Genomic DNA, 15,000 nt, shown 5'->3' on the forward strand with positions numbered 1-15,000 from the left:
TAAACTATAAAAGATATATAAGAAAATGATAATAATAATTTGAACATGCCTATATACAAAAGAGATGGTAACTGATGCTTTTGAAAATGAAGATTGCAGTTGAAAGTAAAGAATAAAAAAAAAAAACGTAATATGAAATTGATTTTATAAAGAGGAATCAGTAATAATGATTTTAAAACTGAAGATCACAATTGAAAATTGTGATTAAAATAAATAAAAATCGTAACAATATGAAATTGAATATATACAAAGGCACCAGTAATAATTATTTAAAAAAAACGAAAATCCTATATATAGAGAAGATAAAAAAGGTACCCATAAAAGACGAATGTATCATAACCGTAAAACTGAAGACCACAATTGAAAATTGTGATTATAATAATAAAAATCGTAACAATATGAAATTGAATATATACAAAGGAACCAGTAATAATTATTTAAAAAACGAAAATCATATATATAGAGAAGATAAAAAAGGGGACACATAAAAGACGAATGTATCAACCGCAAATCAAATCTAATCGTTATTTTCTTCTTCTTCCCAGACCTGCAGAGTTCGTCGGTGTGCCAAGTTACTTCGGAGAGTGAGGCGAACGAGACGCAGTTCCCACTAACAGAAGCACTCACCAGGAGGAAAACAAACCGATCAGACGCCATATCAATCAAGAAATCAAGTAAAAAGTCGGTTCCCTTCAACGAAATGGCTTGCTCACTACGTGCTGTTATCACCTGTGGCATCATATTGGCTGTATTGGATGTGGTGAGTTGAAATGATTCAGATTGTTTTTTTAATGTTTTGGTAACATTAATTCTAGTATGAAATGTTACTAAAAAATGGAATGATCAACATTGCTTCAATCTTTCGATTAAGTAATTTAATATTACATGTTTTGATATATTAACACTTACATTTCCATGTATAGTTTTTTTAATTATTTTAATAAAACTACAATATTTAATATTCAATAAGGAAATTTTATTCGTAATTTTGGTATGAAACGTATTAGTATAACAATAGTTGCCTTTCCGTGTGTGTATATATAAATATATATATATATATATATATATATATATATATATATATATATATATATATATATATATATATATGCATATATATATATATGCATATATATATATATATATATGCATATATATATATAAATATATATATATATATATATATATATATATATATATATATATATATATATATATATATATATATATATATATGCATATATATATATATATATATATATATATATATATATATATATATATATATATATATATATAACTACTATATTTATTATTCATTAAGTAAAATACATTGGTAACTAATTGTCCTTCATTCTTTGGCATACTAATAGTTACATTTCCATGTATAGTTATTTTTTTTTCAAATGCGAATTTATCATTTAATAAGAAAAATACATTCATGGCTAATTATCTATCCTTCTATTGCACGCAAAGAGGAATGTCTACAATAAAGGTAATGTTAAAACAATCTAAAAAAAGAAATAATGTGAAAACTCGTATCTATTCAACTGTATCATTTAAAACTATAGTCACCACAGAGATTCCGGGCGAAATAAGCCACATCCTCTGATGACGTCATAGCCAATCATGTTGTCTCCCTCGTTAAAAGCGGGTCGCATGATTGGTAATTGACGTCATCAGGGGGTGGAGCTTATTTCGCCCAGAATCTTTGCAGTGATACTAGTCTATCGAAACTGTAAACAAATACATATTTACCTAATGAAAAAAACTTAATTCACTGTTTATTTGTTTACAGATTCACGGTTTGGCCACAACCGGTTTCTATGGGTATCGCTTCATCGTTGAGTCTTTCTATCTGTGTCCGTTGGATTTGCCAATTGATAAGTGCCACAACAAAAACTACGTTTATGAACAAAGTGAGTTGGATTTTCTGGTGATTCCAAGTTGCTCTCTCTCTCTCTCTCTCTCTCTCTCTCTCTCTCGCTCTCTCTCTCTCTCTCTCTCTCTCTCTCTCACATTTACATCACTAATGTTAGTCAAGTCAAGGAGTTAACCTGATAATCAAAATTCAAGTCAGAGTTAACCCGATTATATACAATAGTCAAGGAGTTTACCTGATTATCAAATATAAAGTCAAGTGGTTTACCCTTTAAGCAAAATTAAAGTCAAGTAAACTTAATTTACACGATAATCAATCAAAATGAAAGTCAAAGAGTTTACCCGATAATAAAAAATAAAGTCAAGGAGTTTACCCGATAATCAAAATTAAAGTCAAGTAGTTTACCCAATAATCAAAATAAATCCAAGTAGTTTACCCAATAATCAAAATAAAGTCAAGTAGTTTACCCCATAACCAAAATAAAGTCAAGGAGTTAACCCGATAATCAAAACTGGAGTCAAGGAATTAACCCGACAATCAAAAATTAAGTGACAGAGTTAACCCGATACTAAAACTAGAGTGAAAGACTTAGCCTGATAATCAAAACCCAAATGAAAGTTAACCCAATAATCAAAACTCGAGTGAAGGAGTTAACCACATAATCACAACTAAAGTCAAGGAGATAACCCGATAATCAAAACTAGACAAAGAGTTAACCCGATGATCAAAACCCAAATGAAAGTTAACCCGATAATCAAAACCCAGATGAAAGTTAACCCAATAATCAAAACCCAAATGAAAGTTAACCCGATAATCAAAACCCAGATGAAAGTTAACCCAATAATCAAAACTAAAGCCAGAGAGTTTGCCCGATAATCAAAACCTAAGTCAAGGAGTTAACCCGATAAGCAAAACTCGAGCCCTTGCAAGAGCCAAAACAGAAGCGTTTCCTTCCCCTCGAACTCTGGACACAATGAAATCACCGATGTGACCTTCCTTCGGGATAGCCTTCCGCAGGATATGATTTATCATTCCCCCCCCCCCCCCCCCCTCCCCCCAAAACTTTCACCTTTGCAGAAACCTGCTATTGTTTCACATTATTCCTTCCTGAACCCTAAATTACTTCTCCCTTATTTACCCAATCTTAAACTGATTTCTTCCTCAGAATTCTTTCCCAGCTACACTTTGCATGTTACTGCTCTTGAAATGTTTATATTTATTGTTTATTGTTTTTCTTGTAGTTTATTTATTTCCTTGTTTCCTTTTCTCTGTGCTATTTTTCCCCGTTGGAGCCCTTGGGTTTATAGCATCCTGTTTTTCCAACTAGGGTTGTGGCTTAGATAATAATGATGATAATAATAATAATAATGTGTGTATGTTCTAGGTTTTAATTATTTTTCTTATCTATAGTGAATAGATGTTAAAAAATGACAAATTTGCTAATATACGAAACATTTTTCTTGAGATGATATCTAATATATACTATATATCTTAACTTGTATTTCCAATACAGTATTTATGATTGGCATTTTGTATTCAAGCAAGATTTATAATGGTTCTTCTTAACCCTAAATCAATGATTGTATTATCTATACAATAATACAATTTGTTAAACGATTTCTACGTCAAAATCAAATAACAACAATTATATATCTATAATCCAAATATTTCTGATATTTCATATATTTAGTCCCTTATTATATATAACATCATTTATTACCAAAATTTATTCCTAGAAATTACTAGTTTATTAAATTTTCAAAAAAAAAAAAAAATCTGCTTATCCAAATTTTTCTAATATTTCATATATTTAGGCAATATTTATAGTCCCTTCTTATATCTAACATCATTTATCACCATAATTTACGCCAAGAATTAATAGCAATTTATCAACTTTATACATTCTCTGCTCACTGTATACCTAAATCCTAATTTTTCTATTGTTTCATATATTTAGGCAATATAAACAGCCACTTCCAATATTCTACATCATTTATTACCGTAACTTATGCCTAGAATTAATAATAATTTATCATATTTATACATTTTCTGATTATAGTACACATAAATCCAAGTTTTTTATTGTTTCATATATTTAGGCAATATAAACAGCCACTTCTTATATCCTATATTATTTATTACCATAATGTATGCCTAGAATTAATAATAATTTATCATATTTATATATTTTCTGATTATAGTACACCTAAATCCAAGTTTTTTATTGTTTCATATATTTAGGCAATATAAACAGTCCCTCCCTATATCCTATATCATTTATTACCATAATGTATGCCTAGAATTAATAATAATTTATCATATTTATACATTTTCTGATTATAGTACACCTAAATCCAAGTTTTTTATTATTTCATATATTCAGGCAATATAAACAGCCCCTTCCTATATCCTATATCATTTATTACCATAATGTATGCCTAGAATTAATAATAATTTATCATATTTATACATTTTCTGATTATAGTACACCTAAATCCAAGTTTTTTATTATTTCATATATCCAGGCAATATAAACAGCCCCTTCCTATATCCTATATCATTTATTACCATAATGTATGCCTAGCAATATTCAAGTTTATTAAATTCATACATTTTCTGCTTACAGTGTTCGAAACCCGAGTCTACATCGGTATTGGTGAAGGCATCGTTGGTGTTCTGTTTTCTCTTTTCTACGTCATGGCATTAGTGAAGGTAAGAAAAATCAGAATCTCTCTCTCTCTCTCTCTCTCTCTCTCTCTCTCTCTCTCTCTCTCTCTCTCTCTCTCTCTTTCAAGCGTCGAGTCTTTATTTCTCTGAAAATGTTTGAAGGACCAGAAAAGGAGTTCCTGGAAAGAGGGCTGAAAATGAACCTGTGCTTTGGGGTGAATTCATCTCTCCCTTTTCAATTCCGGTTTCATCCGGTTAGTCCCTCGGGAAGGTTCTACCGATATACTGGATTGGTTGGGAGGTTTGAACTCGGGTTCAATTCTTATTGGTCCGGAGGGTTCAATTATCTAACGGCTGGTATAAATGATTAAGGGGTTCTTAGAGGTTCAATGCATAACACGAGTACATAGGATTAGGAAATTTACTTTTATAAAAAAAAAAAAAGGTTATAAAGGATGTATTTTGAAAAAGTTAATGGAAACATGGAATCTTTTAAGGACGAAAATAGTTAGAAAATAAAACTGGGTAACCAAATCTCTATTATATAATAAAGAGCAAATGTCATCTTATATATATATATATATATATATATATATATATATATATATATATATATATATATATATATATGTATGTATATATATATATATATATATATATATATATATATATATATATATATATATATGTAGATATAAATATATATATATATATATATATATATATATATATATATATATATATATATGTATATATAAAATATATATATATATATATATATATATATATATATATATATATATATATGTATATATAAAATATATATATATATATATATATATATATATATATATATATATATATATATATATATATATATATATATATAATTCCGGTCAAGCTCACCTCTACCCATTGCTCAGGTAAGGGAAAGAGGGAGCAGTCATACTTAGGCGAAAGGTGTGTGCGTGCATATCTTATCGAAATATTTATCCACCCTTTTTGACGGGTCGCGTACAATAGTAGATAGATATCATAGAAACATTGAAGAGTTTGATTTCCAACGAGAATCTACGAAATTGCAAGATTGTAATTCCTATAATACTTGAATGATTATGACTTTGAAGAATTGCATACGTAAGCAAATTATTAGTCAGGAAGTCTATACAATACACTGGTCCATCTTCGGACAACGTTAATACTTAAGAATAGCAAACTAAGAATAATTAAAAGTACAAACTATTCATTAATTCTTTAAATATTCGTTTGATTTTTATAATACTTATTGCATATTTCTAATGCCAACGAACGTGTAAAGAGAAAAATACACAAATACAACACATTGCAGTAATACTTAATAGCAAACCAAGAATAATGAAAAATACAATGTATTTTTTAATTCTTTACATATTCGTTTGCTTGTTATATTAGTTATTGCATAGATACAGTATATTCTTTAATTCTTTTATAATTAGTTTTACTTTGATCTCCATTTTTTCCAAGCATTAATACTTAAGAATAGCAAACCAAGAATAATGAAAAGTACAAAGTATTCTTTAGATATTCTTAATTCTTTTAAATATTAATTTGATTTTGATCTCCATTTTTTTCCAAGCAATAATACTTAAGAATAGCAAACCGAGAATAATGAAAATTACAATATTCTTTAATTTTATAAATATTCGTTTAATTTCTATATTACTTATTGTATAGGTACACCATACTCTCAACTCTTTTAAATAATAATTTGATTTTTATCTCAAAAATGTTCCATATTTCTCGATCCAGCGAACGTGCAAAATGAGAAATAGCCAAATCATGAAACCAACCAGATTAATTTAAAACCAATTATAGCATCGATCAGGTCGTGAACGAACCCGAATGCAAGACAGACCACTCGCATATCAGCTCAATTTAACGGTTTGCACGAATGGCTTAAGAGAGATTCGAGTCATACACTGATTGTGGGAGATTTGTTCTGATTGTGGAAGATTTCTTTCTGATTGTGGGAGATTTTTTCTTTATTCGAACGTTTCGTTTTCTAATGGTATAATAATTATCGATGGGGATAGTAACTTAAGGCTGTTTATACTCCTTACTACTGAAGATCGGTGTTTTTATTGTTATTTGTATTCAAATGTTAGGTTGAAGCTCAAGATATACTGTATATATATATATATATATATATATATATATATATATATATATATATATATATATATATATATGTGTGTGTGTGTGTGTGTGTGCATACATGTATATATATATATATATATATATATATATATATATATATATATATATATATATATATATATATATATATATATATATATATATATATATGCATACATATAGTGTATGTATGAAACTACATATATTTATATATACGTAATTTATGTAAATATATATATATATATATATATATATATATATATATATATATATATATATATATACTGTATATATATATATATATATATATATATATATATATATATATAACCTCAAAATGCTCTTACAAACCACTTAGCATTACCAAATAACCCCGAGAATCGAATTACATTTCAGATCCGGCCCAAGTTAACACACAACAAATTACTGTATACAACGTAAGCTCTGTATTGTGATTTCACAACACAGAGAGAGAGAGAGAATTTTAGATAAGAACTTTAATTTGCCTATTAAATATATAATTCGCTTGATGCAATCAATGTATTTCAATGGATCAGAACTTCTTTTGTCTGTTTAGTTAATATTACTTTACTAGTGTACGCGACCCGTCATAAATGAGGGCTAAATGTTTAGATAAATACAAACACGCACGGGGATTCATCCCTTCCCACTCACTCCCTATTTCATAATTCAACCACTCTCACCAGGGTATGACCATTCCCTCTCCTCCCTACCCGAGACTGGGAGAGACCCAAGTAGTAAACGTTTTGCAATGCCACTGAGCGTGACCAGAAAGAAACACATATCCGTGTATATATATATATATATATATATATATATATATATATATATATATATATGCATATATATACAGTATGTATATATATATATGTATATATATATATATACATATATATATATATATATATATATATATGTATATATATATATATATATATATATGAATATATATGCATATATATATATATATATATATATATATATATATATATATATATATATACAGTATATATATATATATATATATATATATATATATATATATATATATATATATATATATATATATATATATTACAGACAATTGTTCCTGATCGTATAAGGGATATTATCTAAAACTACACGATTGACTCTCCTCTTATCTTGTTTGTTTATTAATTCACTCTCGTACATCTCTTTCCTATTAATTCCATAAAAAACAACTTTGATATCCTTCACCTATAACTATTACTAGTATTGATAACTGGCAAACGTGTCTATGCATACACATAAGTATATTCTCATATCTCTTCTTTATCTATTTAATATATAATTTCAATATACTTTTTAAGTTTAAAAAGCTTCTAGAAAACTAAAATTACTTCCAAATCTTAGCTCAGAAAAACATCTATTAAAGCGCTTCCAAAAGACTAAAATTATATAAGAACTGTTTGCACTTTAAAAATACGAATATTACAATATCTTATTTATATATTAATTTTTTTTTAATGCACAATGCACTTTATATAGCCTTGTTTACTCAATACTAAATTAATTCATTATAATTCTTTATAAATAACAACAGCGTGTACTTATAAATGATAAATATTACTCTCCCTTACTCACCTGATATCAGATAATTTTAATCTACATATATAACTGCGTGTAATTATGATTGACGAATATTACTCACTTAAAATTTATTTGATATTAAACAATTATAATCCATTTTATATATATATATATATATATATATATATATATATATATATATATATATATATATATATATATAACATTAATCCCTAATTTATTTAATGCTAACCAATGCAATCAAACACTTTATATATATATATATATATATATATATATATATATATATATATATATATATATATATATATATATATATTAAAATAATTCAATTTAAATCTCCATATATAACAAAAACGTATAGTAACAAATACCCTGTTAACAAACTGCAATTTAATCGGAAATTCTCCGTAAATAATGTACTGTTTTCAGCCGCATTTCAGTAAAATACAGGCGACCGTAATGTTATCCTTTGTTATATTTTACTGGTTGTTGACTGTAATGTCACTCCTTTACATCAATATATCCGTTTTTCAAAACAACAAATGTCATGGAACATTTATTCCTGGATTTTTGCCGTTTCTTTAATACACATTTTTAACAGAGTACCAAATATCATCATAAAACAGAACTAAGAGACATGAATTTCTCTTATTCTTTCTTTGTTAAAGTTTTTATAGTTTATATATGAAATATTTATTCTAATGTTGTTACTGTTATCAAAATATTTTATTTTTCCTTGTTTCCTTTCCTCACTGGGCTATTTTCCCTGTTGGGGCCCTAGGTTTATAGCATCCTGGTTTTCCAACTAGGCTTGTAGCTTAGCAAGAAATAATAATAATAATAATATTTTATTATTATTAATACTAGCTAAGCTACAGCCCTAGTTGGAAAAGCTGGATGCTATAATATTATGCCCAGGGGCCCCAACAGGGAAAATAGCCCAGCGAGGAAAGGAAACAAGGAAAAGAGCAGGATGCTATAAATCCAAGGTCCCCAACAAGGAAAATAGCCCAGTGAGGAAAGGAAACAAGGAAAAAATACTTTAAGAACAGAAACATTAAAATAAATCATTCCTATATAAACTATAAAAAAAACATTAACAAGAAGAGAAATGGGAAAAAAAATATAACTACCAAATATAAAATAAAAAGGAACTAATAAACCTGAAGAAATAAAATAACCCTTCTATCTCTCCTCCCTCAGCGTAAGCCCTCCCTGACCTGGCTCTGGCTCCTGAAGTCCTTCGCCATCATCGCCATCAACATCTTCTACCTGAGCTCCTGGCTCATCCGGCAGGAGAGCTACGACTACATCAAGTGGGAGAAGGCCGAGTACGAGGATGAGTTCGTCTTCACGGCCCAAGCTCTCACTCTGGCCCAGATTGTCATCATGGTGATCTATTGCCTCATTGGAGGTGTCTTCACGTATAAGGTGAGGATTTGGAAGGATTTGGGGATTATTTGGGATTTTGGATTTGATAGAATTGGCGAGTTGTTGTGGAGTGAATGATTGGGTAGGTTTTGTCTTTATATTTCGTGAGTGTATATATACTGTGTGTATATATATATATATATATATATATATATATATATATATATATATATATATATATATATATATATATATGTGTGTGATATATACACACACACACACATATATATATATATATATATATATATATATATATATATATATATATATATATATATATATATATATATATATATATATATATATATATATATATATATATATATATATATATATATATACATTGATAAACATTGTAATGACTTGCTAAATAGGGGGTTTATAACATTTTTGCTCTGACAATTATGGTACTAAAGAAGCAAACTATTTTCAGCTTACGCAAAACCATACATAACTGACCCCATTGATAAGAAACTATCTAAAATTCTCTTCCTCTTCTCGTCCCCTTCCAGGTTTGCGAAGAGCGCACAGCCAGCAGGCGAAGCCTGAACCACAAACGCAAGTGGGACTCGAACAACGCCACTGCTCCTCCACTCGACAACTACGACGAAGAGGAAGCCCTGTACCTCAACAAGGCCCTCACCAACAGCGAGAAGACGCTCCCGGTCAGGGCATCCAGAAACAGCCTCTCTGAGCTCAGCAGAGCTGACACTTTCAAGCATTCCACTGGTGTGTAAGAAGCCAAGAGTCTGAACCTTAAAAGGTGTTCTTCCATGTTCCACGACAACAACAACTGCTTCGAGATATTTTGCATCAAAATATCCTGAAGGTTCAAGCAGGAGGAATAAGAAAATGACCCAGAAAAACGTTTCAGAAAACGTCTTACAGCTACTGGTCTGCCTCTGTCCAGTTGGGGGCCGCTTTTGAAAAGTTGAATTCTCGTACGTTGTGAAACATCATCACCACTACCCTGCTCTGTGATATACAATCCAAGGTTTTTTAAATGCTGTAAGATACTTCTTCAAAAGTGTACGAATGTTTCTATGCCATCAAGAATACCTCAACTCAGTCTGTTTCTATAGGATTTTGAAGGTTTTTTTTTTTAATGACTGGTCTTTATTTCTTAGAAAATAACAGATCTAGCGCCTCACCCAACAAAACACTAAGATGAACTTTGTCATACCTGCCTTTTCACACTGCATCATTGCCAATAGTAAAACCGCTTGCAAAAAAAAAAAATATATATATATAAATCATTTCGTGTTGGCTTTTTAGTCAGGATATAAAACTACAATAATTTCAGTAATCTGCAATGAAGTCGTGATTACTGATTTCGTTCCAGTGTTATTCACACAATTTTTGATATTCTTGCTGGAAAGTGAAATTTCCAGCAAGGTCTCTTTATATATCAAGTCTTTATTGTTTCTTTTCCAGGGATTAACCAATTGGGAATACTGTATTATACTGTCAGTATTCAAACTGAACTAACATAGGTGTATTCTATATCTTATTTTTCCTCTTATCATTTTATTTTTGTTATTACTACCTACTCTACAACCTTGCTGGAAAAGCAGGGTGCTACAAGCCCAAGGGCTCCAACAGGGAAAAATAGCCCAGTGAGGAAAGCAAATAAGAAAATAAACTATACATGAGAAGTAATAGTAATAAAAATATGAAATATCTTTATGTAAAGTATCCATTGTTTGCCAACTTTTTTTTTTTCTCGTAGCTCAATGAATATAACTGAAATTTCCAAGATATTTCAGTCTGAATTTGTGACATATATTTTTGTAACAATATACCATAATGTTATAAGTGCCTACGGAAGTTGAACTTTTTCTTTTTTCAGTATCATGATTCATCCATTCATATTATTCAATTCATTCATATTATTCACGACATAATGAACTTTTCCCATACAATAAAACATAACACCTTTTGCTTCATGTACATAGTTCCATTGCTGAAGAACAAATCAACATTCTTACATATACATCTGATTCATTCATTCATCCAATAGCATCCATTCATCGTGCTACCATTTGTAAGATGAATAATTTTCACTGTAGATGGATTTGTACATATGTCTGTCTCTTTTCAAATAAAAGTATTTAAGATCAATATATTGTCTTTCATCCCTAAAATTATCCAAAGTAAATGGCACGACAGGATTAGAAATGAAACTATAAGAGAGATTACTTGAGTGCCATATATGGATGAGATCATGGTGAGGGGTAGATGGAGATGGTTTGGGCATGCTCTTCGCACTCTCCAAGAGATTAGTTCACCAAACGTTCAACTAGGCTCCACAAGGTACTAGAAGAGTTGGGAGATCCAGGCCTATATGGCTGAGGACTATGAAGCGTGAAGTAGGAGACGACGAATGGAGAAGTATTAATTTAAAATCTCAAGATAGAGACGACTGGCAAAATCTAACCGAGGGGCCCTTGTGTCAATAGGCGTAGGCCGGGATGATGATGATGAAATAAATAAATACATTAAAAATTACAAATACTGTAGGGATTATCTATCAAGTCAAAGACTTGAAAAAACCTTTCCAACAAGGAAAAATAGTTTCCTAAGATGCGGGGGAAAAGCAGTCACTCAATGGGAAATGAACATGAAGCCCTTGAAAATATCTACAGTCTAATTGATAATGACATTTTGGTCTGCATCAAGGATTCAAGGATTGTTCCTCTCAATGGAGGTGTAGAACTGTAGATTATATAGAAGAAACAGAAAGGAAGGTCGGGATATTGTCTTAAGATGCGGAAGGACGAGGAATGAGGAGTTAAACATATAACAATTCGTAATGCAATTATGACAAAAATCATAACAAAACAAGAATGTAAACATCTGTTGTTGTTTTATGGCATAAATATATAAATATATAGAAGAAATAAAAAAGGAAGGCTAGGATATTGTTCTAAGAAGCGGAAGGACGAGGAGGGAGGAGTTGAATATATAACAGTTCGGGATGCAATTGTGACAAAAATAATGACAACAACAAAACAAGAATATAAACATCTGTTGTTGTTTTAGTAGCATAAATATATAATTTATGAAGATTAGACCTTTTTACATTGCAATTGATATAAACTAGCGCAGTTATTATCATACTTGCAATGTGGATAGAGCAGAAATTATCTACTTGCCAGTTTGGAGAAAGTGAAATTGGTGAGAAAGGAATCCCAAGGGCAGACCCCCTTGCAATTTCAACTCGTCTACTGTGTCTTTAAAGGAGACGAGTAATTTAGGAGTTAGTTTAAAGGCTTAAAGGCCGCTCATGAATGGCAGAGGCAATTGACAGTGACATTGCCCTATCAAGCAGGATAATGCCCTAGAGACATACCATACATACATATGAACAGAGCCCAAGGCCCCTCTCCTCCCAAGCTACGACCAACGACGTCCAGGCAATGGCTACTGATGACTTAACAGATAGACCTATAGGCTCCCCCAACCCTCACCCATCCTTAGCTCACAAGGATGGTGAGGTTGTATCGAACAAAGGAAGTAACAAGTCTGAGCAGGATTCGAACCCCAGTCTGGCGGTCACCAGTCAGAGACGTTACATCATCGGCCACCACAACCCTATCTGAAGAAAAGAGGATTAAAATTTGCATTTGACGCAATGTCAAATGCAAGAAAACTTGACTGCAAGCACGTCGCCATTTTGATTCCAAGCAGTGAACACTTCCTTTGATTTTTTTTTTTTTTTTTTTTTTTTTGCTGGCACGATTATGTAATAGAGAGGTTAAAAGGAGTGTTACACAAATACATTATGAGAGAGAGAGAGAGAGAGAGAGAGAGAGAGAGAGAGAGAGAGAGAGAGAGTCTCAAAGATCGAATGTTTACAACTGAATTCACAGAGGCGTCAACTTATGGATAATGGCCTGCATTGCTGCAATTGCAGCTCTCTCTCTCTCTCTCTCTCTCTCTCTCTCTCTCTCTCTCTCTCTCTCTCTCTCTCTCTCTCTCTCTTATAATGTATAATACATATATGTGTATATATGACAGCAAATGCAGCCGTTACTAGTCCAATGCAGGACAAAGGCCACAGACATATCCTTATTCTTATCTGAGGTTTGGACAGTTTTCATCCCCTCAGAAGGTGATATATATATATATATATATATATATATATATATATATATATATATATATATATATATATATATATATATATATAGGGTGATATATATATATATATATATATATATATATATATATATATATATATATATATATATCCAGTATCCTACACTGCAGTTCCACAAACAAGTGAAATAGTGCTGATTACTCGACAATTCTCAAATCACTCAACATCATATGACAGAAGACTATCTATGCTGGTACTACAATTGGTTATATTCACTCAATGTCCTGTTGTTGTTGTTATTGTTGTTTTTATCTTTATTTTTATCTCGTGTCCTTATTAGAATAACAATGGGAATGAGGGTTAGGATAAAGATGGTGTAATTATTAATATACAGTGAATATAGAAATATGTATAAGTATGTGTGTATATATATATATATATATATATATATATATATATATATATATATATATATATATATATATATATATATATTCATTTATTTATATTCATGAATTTGTATGCAATTCAATATATATATGTATATTTATATATTTGCATTTATATATAATATACATATGTGTATATATATACACACACACACACACATATATATATATATATATATATATATATATATATATATATATATATATATATATATATATATATATATTTCAAACATATACAGGCATATACATATGTGCTTACAAATATATAATTTTATTTATTTCCCTATATATGTATAATATATATATATATATATATATATATATATATATATATATATATATATATATATATATATATATATATATATATATATATATATATATATACAAACACATTACATACATAAACACATACATAAAATTAAATTCACACTTACAAGTACATATACATACATACACGCAAATCTCTAACACCAACTAGGTTCGAACTCGACTCTCACGAGATGCAAGTTAGCTAACACTCCTTCCAGCACAAGCCCTGAAAGTTAGACACTCACATACCCTAACGCAAACATACCTTCTCTCATTGGCATAGCGCAGCCAATCAGAGCCAAAGGGAATCTAGCGATTATAGAGCCATCAATCAATCAATCAATCAAACGGAGACTAATTAATAGACTTCTTGACCTCGCAAG

The 15,000-nt window shown here is 29.7% G+C and overlaps 1 protein-coding gene across 1 annotated transcript; it reads left to right on the plus strand.

The window, feature by feature from the left end:
- The first annotated feature begins 539 nt into the window (after nucleotides 1-539).
- Nucleotides 540-11,872, plus strand: LOC137629795 (uncharacterized). The gene is made up of 5 exons (XM_068361438.1): nucleotides 540-760; nucleotides 1,799-1,919; nucleotides 4,509-4,594; nucleotides 9,524-9,751; nucleotides 10,264-11,872. The coding sequence occupies exons 1-5, from the start codon at nucleotides 701-703 to the stop codon at nucleotides 10,486-10,488; spliced, it is 720 nt and encodes a 239-aa protein (XP_068217539.1). The 5' UTR covers nucleotides 540-700; the 3' UTR covers nucleotides 10,489-11,872.
- The last annotated feature ends 3,128 nt before the right edge of the window (nucleotides 11,873-15,000 follow it).

The sequence above is a fragment of the Palaemon carinicauda genome, chromosome 37 (genome assembly GCF_036898095.1).
Source record: "Palaemon carinicauda isolate YSFRI2023 chromosome 37, ASM3689809v2, whole genome shotgun sequence".
Lineage (NCBI taxonomy): Eukaryota > Metazoa > Arthropoda > Malacostraca > Decapoda > Palaemonidae > Palaemon > Palaemon carinicauda.